This window comes from Carlito syrichta, unplaced genomic scaffold (genome assembly GCF_000164805.1).
Source record: "Carlito syrichta isolate Samal-C Ts95f unplaced genomic scaffold, Tarsius_syrichta-2.0.1 Scaffold315852, whole genome shotgun sequence".
Taxonomy (NCBI): Eukaryota; Metazoa; Chordata; class Mammalia; order Primates; family Tarsiidae; genus Carlito; species Carlito syrichta.
The window spans coordinates 56,626-64,457 of NW_007259948.1; the positions used below are offsets into that span (position 1 = coordinate 56,626).

The window sequence follows — 7,832 nt, forward strand, 5'->3', positions numbered from 1 at the left end:
ATCGCCGGAGCCCAGCAGGTCGAGGCTGCGGTGGCCGGGAGCGGCCGCTGCACCCCAGTCTGGGCGACAGAGTGAGACTCCCACTCAAAAGAAACCCGACTCTGGCCGTCTCAGGCCTACTCCTCTGCTCCAAGCCCTCATTCCCAGCAAAGGCTGTGGCTCCAGGGCACCAGTCAGCTGATGCCTGAAGGCTCATCTGCTCCGTGTCCTGCTGGTCCAGCTGGTTGGGGCCAGCCTGCTGATTGTGTGTGTCGAACCTGTGGTTTACACAGCAGCACCGGACAGGCTGCCACGTTGGCAGAGCCATTCTCTCCCTTTAAGCACCCTCAGCGGGGCAGTGGGAAGCAGGAGAGCAGGTGGATTTGGAGGTGGTTTGAACGGCTGCCTGTTCGCCTCCCAAGAACTGAGGCAGCCAGGACAAAAGACTGTCATGGGTGGGGGAGGGCGGTGCATGAAGAGAGGAACAGCTTCCTGAGGAAGCAAGAGACAGGGACAGGCACTGCAGGGCAGCGGCCTGTCTCGGGGGGATGGGGGCCTGACCCCCAGGGCCTCCTGCCACGGGACCACTTTGGAGGCTGCGCAGAGAGAACAGGCCTCCTCTCCTGTCTGAGCGCTTTGAGTCAGCAGGGTGTGTGTGTGTGTGTGTGTGTGTGTGTGTGTAAGGAGCAGGGAGGAGCCGTGGAAAGACATCTTTTGGGAAAGACGGTGTGTCTCTGTGTGTGAGAGACCTGTGGATGGATCCGCACGGCTCTGGGTGTGCGCGCTGCAGGTGTGGTTCCATGAAGATGCGTGTCTGGGTGCGTCTCTGTGTCTGTGACAGGGCTGGCAAAATCGCCCAGGGCAGGGAGGCTCTTAAGGGAAGTCCCTTGGCCCCCTGCCTGCTGAGAGGGCCTGGTGGCCGCCAGCTCCCGTCAAGGCCTCCCACGCCATCTGTGCGGGCCCGGCAAAGCCCTGTCCCTGACGGAGGCAGCCGCCCCTCTGGCTCCATTTCCTCGCTGCTGTGGAATCGTTTTCCCAAAGGGCTTGACAAGTGAAGCACAGACACCACCACCTAAAGATGGCTTGTCGATGGGCTGCTTTGGTGGCCTCTGCCGGCCTGGAGTTCCACTTCGACTTCAGTTTGCTTGATAATCTGTTTATAATCTGCGTCTCCTCTCTGATGCCTATTGCCACCACTCCCTTGATGAGGTCTGAAACCGCTGTCATTAAAGTATTAGCTCACTCTGCTGGAAGGCTGTGGCCCAAGTGCGCTGACGGCATCCGGAGGCGTGTGAGTTTAGGGAGGCCTCGATGATGAGGGGTGGAGGGCTGGAAACTATTTAAGCTTCTCTGAGGGCTGGTGCAGGAAGAAGAGCAGGGACCTGAGATCCTGGTGTCCTGGCCACGTGCCTGGGCGTCTTTGGAATTTTCCAGGCCTGTTTTGAGGAAACGTTCTCACCGGTGATATGCCGGTCAGGACAGTGTATGTGTTTCTACGGGGATGGAGCTGGCTAGGGTGCTGATTTGTCTCCAGCACAAAACCTTTAAAAGTAGATTTGCCGGGCGTGGTGGCTCATGCCTGTAACTCTAGCAGTTTGGGAGACTGAGGTGGGAGGATGGCTTCAGCCCAGGAGTTCAAGACCAGCCTGGGCAACATAGCAAGACCTCGTCTCTACAAAAACATCAGGAAATTAGCCGGGTGTGGTGGCAGGTGCCAGTAGTTCCAGCTACTTGGTGGCTGAATCGGAAGGCTCGCCTGATCGATCCAGGCGGTCGAGACTTCAGTGAGCCCTGATTGTTCCACTGCGCTCCAGCCTGGGCGAGAGTGAGACTCCGACACACACACACAACACATTTTTAAATAAATAAAAAGAGATAAATACGAGTAGATTCCTGCCCTTTATCTCACTTCGCAAACACTGGGAAACCGAGGCTGAAGGAAGCGAGGGCCAGAAACCCCAGCCTCCTCCCCCAGCTACAGGAAGCAGGCATGGGATGGGGTGGCTCCCCTATTAGAGGCCGAGCCAGAGGCAGGCAGACTCGTCATACGGTAGGAAGTGCTTTTTGCCTCCTGACCCTGGCCTCCCTTGCTTTCTGTGGAAGTCGTAAAGAAACTGAGGCCCGTACGCACGTACGCCGCTGGTGAGACTTGGGTGACATGGCACGTTCCCCAGGAGTGTCCGCGGGAGACCCAGGCTGTGACTCTGAGCTCGGTCAGGGGTCCCAGGGCAGAGGAGCCGCCTTCTCCCTCCCGCCTGAGGGCCCTGGCCCCCTCCTTCCCTGCCATCCACCAAGAGCGGCAGCCAGGAGTTTGTGAAAGGCGCAGGTTTCCAGGCCACAGCCTGGTCCTTCTGGATCACAATCTCTGTGGGCCAAGTCGGAGACTCAGTGCAGAGTCGAGCTCTTCAGAGTTGAGCTCTTTGCGCCCGGCACTGTGGGGTGTCCCTCCCAGCCACTCCGGACTCCCAGCCGCGTCGGGAATGGGGTAGCAAGAGCTCAGTGATTTTCGGGCTGGGTCTGATGTGGAGTCGCCGTCTTATTTCTCAGCCCCCTCTTGGTTTCACCACTGAGAAGAGACCCAGGACCGAGGCCCCAGGTGGCTTCCTCGCTGGGCTTCTCTGGGCAGCTTCCCCCGGGCCTCGTGGGCGTGGGCCCGGCCTGGCTGTGGCTGTCCTCATGGGGCCGCAGACCCCGACGCCCGTCTGTGGAGGCCAGAGAGCACCAGCCGCCGGCGTGTCTTCTCTTTCCGCGGCTGCCCCTCTCGCCGTGCCCTGACCTGTCCTGGTCTCTGCTCTCCCCCTCAGTGGTGTTTCTCGAAGCGCAGAGCTGGCAGCACTAGGGAACTCGGTAGAGCATTTGCTGGGCATTGGGTCAGGCAGCGCTGGACACAGTCCCAGTGACGTGTTCTTGAATGTACTTGAGGTCAAGGGGGCCAGAGGGTCTGTACCCCCCAGGTCTGTGAAAATGTCAACCACAGTTAACACTTCTGGAGCACTTACTCTGAGCCAGGAGGGGTACTGAGCACCTTTTCAGGGGTACTGAACTGTGAGGCCAGGTTCGATGGCTCACGCCTGTAATCCAGGCACTTTGGGAGGCCAAGGTGGGAGGATCGCTTGAGTCCAGGAATTTGAGCCTAGCCTGGGCAACATAGCGAGAACTCATCTCTACAAAAAATAAAAAAATTGGCCGGATGTGGTGGTGCGCACCTGTAGACTCAGCTGCTTGGGAGAGTGAGATGGGAGAATTACTTGAGGCCAGGAGGTCGAGGCTGCAGTGAGCCGGATCCCACCACTGCACTCCAGCCTGAGCGACAGAGTGAGACCCTATCTAAAAAAAAAGAAGGAAGGAAGAAGGATAGATTTTAATGTACAAGGAATCTGTTACAAAAATGTTAAGAAATGGACTTCAAATGCTGACATTTCAGATGGAGGTTCAAATCACGTCCAGGTGAGCTCTGGGTTCTGGTCACCTGGGCCATCTTGGCAAGTACTGACTAGTCTCTGAGCCTTTTCTCAGCTGTTTGTGAAACAGGCACGAGGTCTTTGCCGTTCACCTTACACAGCATTAGAAGCGTCAGACGGGAGTGTTTGTAGAGGACCTTTCGCTGAGCCAGACTTCCTATAACTGGGAGATATAGTGGTGTGTGAGGGTTAGTTTCTTTCTCTCTTTTTAAATTTTTTTTGAGTTGGAGTCTCCCTGTCACCCAGGCTGGAGTGCAGTGGTGCTCTCATGGCCACCGCAGCCTCGACCTGCTGAGCTCAGGCCATCCTTCCGCCTCAGCCTTCCAAGTAGCTGGAGCCACAGGCACGTGCCACCATACCCGGCTAGTTTTTCTGGATCTATTGTAGAGACGAGGTCTTGCCAAGGTGCCCGGGCTGGTCTTGAAGTCGTGGGCTCAGGCAGTTCTCTCACCCCCACCTTCCAAAGTGCCGGGATGACAGACGTGAGCCACCGCACCCGGATGAGGGTTTCTTAAGAGGTGTGCGTGGGTGAGTGGGGAAGGCCCCGACTCTGCAGTCAGACCACCCCAGGCCTAGGTCTCAGCCCCAGCACTCCGCTGCTGGGGATTGCAAGTCACAGAGCCACTCTGAACCTTGGTCTCCTCATCTGTGGTGCAGGACTTATAAGGAACTAGACAAGTGTTAAGTGATGTGAGGCAACACAAACTCAGAGAGGTTGGAAACAGCATGGAAAATACACAGCTGGGCAACTTCACACCAGAAGAAAACCGGGTGGTGACATTCAGGTAGACAAAACAGAGCATAGCTCCCATACAACATAAGGACAAAGATGAGTGTTATGTGCTTGTAAAAGGCAATAACTGTGGTGTGAAAATCAAAGGCGCATTTGTATTGCATAATGTAAACTTGAAACCTAAGAGAACAACGGACAGGAGGAAGCAGACAGACCCGCCACTGGGCCTGGAAGTTTTTAGCACACCCTCTCAGAGAATGACAGAGCGAGCCGACAAGGCGTAAGCAAGGAGAGAGCACACTGGAAGGGCATGCCTAATGGCCCGACCCCACGTGGGACAGTCGCGGAAATTCATCGTGTGCTAGGTCACAAGAGGATTTCAGTTGATTCTGTTGAATCGACATCCCACCGATTATTCAGACCGTAAAGAAACGAAGTTATTATTAGAAAGCAACAATAGTGGTTGAAATTTTACATGCCTAGGTATTTTAATACGTTACTATGTTAGAAACGCGGGAAGAGGAAGTCATGATGGGTGCAGAAGAAACCGAGAGCAGAATAACAATGAAAACATGGTGTCAAAAACTGGAGAGGGATTTATAATTTTGGATTTATCATAAATAAGAGAAATTGAAAATAAAAGCTGCAACTCTGAAATTCACGGAGCTCGACTCCCAAAACATAAAAGAGCAACAGATTTACATCCAAGAAACAAGGAAGGAAGGAATAACTACAAAGACGAATGTGAACGGTGTTTCAAAAATAAAGGAAAAGGGAAAGAGTGAAAATGGTTAGCACCAGCAGCAAAAACGAGTCCTCTGCAAAGACTGGGACCCAGATTGACTAATGCAAGACTGATGGCGACAAAAAGAAAAAAAGAAATAAAATACAGAATAAAAGAGAAGTGACTACAGACATAACAGATTAAAAATCATAAAATGTTATAAACGATCAGTAAGTTGGAAACCTAGATGAAATAGATTTCTTTCTAGAAAAATATAAATGCCAAAATGATCACAGAGAGAGATAAACAGACCTTGAACCCACCGTTAAAATCACTGATGGTAATTTGCCACCCTCAAAAGCCTCAGACCAATATGGTTTATAGATAAGATGTACTGCACTTTATGGACCATGTGATTCTGATATCATTTATAAGCTGTTTCAGAAAATAGGGAGATGGGGAAAGGTGTCCCGTTTGTTTTATGATTCATTATAAAATCCTTATACCAAAGCCAGATATGAATTGTACAGAAACAAAACTGTGGATATTACTTTGACTCATGCGTGTGTAAACTTAAGCGTTTTACATCAAGTGGGCTTTGCCCTCGGAACCAGGGATAGTTCTGCTTTAGAAAGAACCATCACAGGCTGGGTTCGGTGGCTCAGCCTGTAATCCCAGGCTTTGGGAGGCTGAGGCGAGTGGATTGCCTAAGCCCGTGGGTTTGAGACCAGCCATAGCAACTTGGCGAGACCTCATCTCTACAATAAATAAAAAATTAGTCAGGTGTGGTAGCGCACGCCTGTGGTTCTGGCTACTTGGAAGGTTGAGGTGGAAGGATCATGGAGCCCAGCAGGTCGACACTGGGGTGGCTGTGAATGTGCCACTGCACTCCAGATGGGGGGCGATGGAGTGAGACTTCAACTCAAAAAAAAAAGAACCATCACTTAAGTTGACCAAATTCATGGACTGAAGGGAAAAATAACCTCATGATTATGTCAGTAGATTTAGGAAGGTATTAAGTACAGTTCAATGCTAATTTCTAATGAAAGCCCTTGGAAAATTAGGAATTGAGAAGAACTTCCTCAGTCTGATAGATGTTGTCCTCCAAAAAACTACAGTGAAAAAAAAATTTTTTTGAGTTAGGGTCTTACTCCGTCGCCCAGGCTGGAGTGCAGTGGCACGTTCACAACCATTATGGCTCACGGCAGCCTCGACCTCGTGGGCTCAGCTGATCCTTCCACCTCAGCATCCTGAGTAGCTAAAGGCACGTAGGACCACTCCCAGTTATTTTATTTTTTTTTTGTAGAGACAAGGTTTTCCTGTGTTTCCCAGGTGGTCTTAAAATCCTGGGCTCAGGTAGTCTTCCCTCTTCGGCCTCCCAAGGTGCTGGGATTGCGAGTGTGAGCCACTGCACACGGCCTACAGGGAAAATATTTTTAAATTCTTCTTTTTTGTTTTTGAGCCAGGATCTCAATCTGTCGCCCAGGCTGGAGTGCAGTGGCACGTTCACGGCCACCCCAGTGTCAACCTGCTGGGCTCCAGTGATCCTTCTACCTCAGCCTTCTAAGCAGCCAGAACTACAGGCGCGCACTACCACGCCTGGCTAATTTTTTTTTTAATTGTAGAGCCGGGGTGTCCCCAAGTTGCCTGGGTGGGTTTCGAACCCACAGACTCAGGCAATCCACTCACCTCGGCCTCCCAAAGTGCTGGGATTACAGGCTGAGCCACCGAGCCCGGCTTTTTTTTTTTTTTTTAAATTTCAAGATGTGGGGTACAATTCAGGGTTAGGTATATAAGTGGTCAGCATACAGGTGGAGTTTGGGCCTCCTATTGATCCTCACTTTGCCTGATTTGGGATCAGGCACCCTTATGGATGCTGTGTGCCCCTCCCTCCCCTGGCAGTGACCCACTACTGCCAGTCCCTTTCAAGCAGTATTATGATTAATGTTCGGGGTCCACTAATGAGGGAGCATATGTGGTACTCAGTTCTTTGTTTCTGTGATAGGTCACTGAGTATGATAGACTCTCAATCCATCCGAGTTGCTGCGAGGCCCATACTTTTGTTTTACTTTATGGCTGTGGAATTTTCCCTCGTGTATGTGTGCCCCATTTTTTAAATCCAGTCCTCTTTTGATGGGCAGCACAGTTGGTTCCATGTTCTTGCTTTTGTGAGCAATGCTGTAATAAACGTGCATGTGCAGGTGTCTTTTTCATAGAGTGATTTGAGATCCTCTGGGTATATTCCCAGGAGGGGGGTTGCAGGATCGTAGGGGAGGCCTAGTTTTAGATCTTTTAGGAATCACCACCTGGTTTTTCACGGAGGTGGTCCTCGGTTCCACTCCCACCAACAGAGAAGAAGTGCTCTCTTTTCCCCGCATCCCTGCTAGCATCTGTTGTTTTGAGTTATTGATGGATGATGGGCATCGTGACTGGAGCGAGGTGGTGTCTCCGTGTGGTTTTGAAAAGTCCAGAGAGATTACAGACCTGATGGGAAAGCCAGTAGGTAGACATGCAGGATCGCTTTGAGACCTGGGAGGGGGCACGGGGTGCACCAGTTATCATGGAGAAATGGGCCGGTCTGTCTGGGTCGGGACGGGACAGCCCTGAGTCTGGGCAGCTGCTCCCTCAGAAGCAGCCTCAGTGACCCACCCCTGCCGCCTTTTCCCAGGAACAGTCATGAAGAAGGGCTCCAGTTCTTGCACCCCGCCGCCTGGGCGTGAGGACGGGCGCTGAGGTCAGGCGGAGGGCGCCCTCAGGCTTATGTGGGGCAGGTGACTTGGTCTCCCCTGCTCTCCTGTTTGGGGCTCAGACCCACCCATGGAGGAACACCTCAAGTAAAGGCGAGGGCAGCCACGGGCGGCCGTGGGAGCTGGCACTGTGGGCCTCGGTCCCTCTGTTGCCGCCCGCGCCTTCGGGGCGGGTGTGGCTGGCCGCC

General features: G+C 52.6%; 1 protein-coding gene across 1 annotated transcript in view; it reads left to right on the plus strand.

Moving 5' to 3' along the window:
- Positions 1-1,057: 1,057 nt before the first annotated feature.
- The window catches only part of ESYT3 (extended synaptotagmin 3), a 34,402-nt gene continuing 27,627 nt past the window's right edge, over positions 1,058-7,832 (plus strand). Inside the window, exons 1-2 of the mRNA XM_008073480.2 lie at positions 1,058-1,270; positions 7,707-7,817. Coding sequence (XP_008071671.2) covers positions 1,058-1,270; positions 7,707-7,817 — 324 coding nt within the window. The remainder of the gene's footprint in view (positions 1,271-7,706; positions 7,818-7,832) is intronic.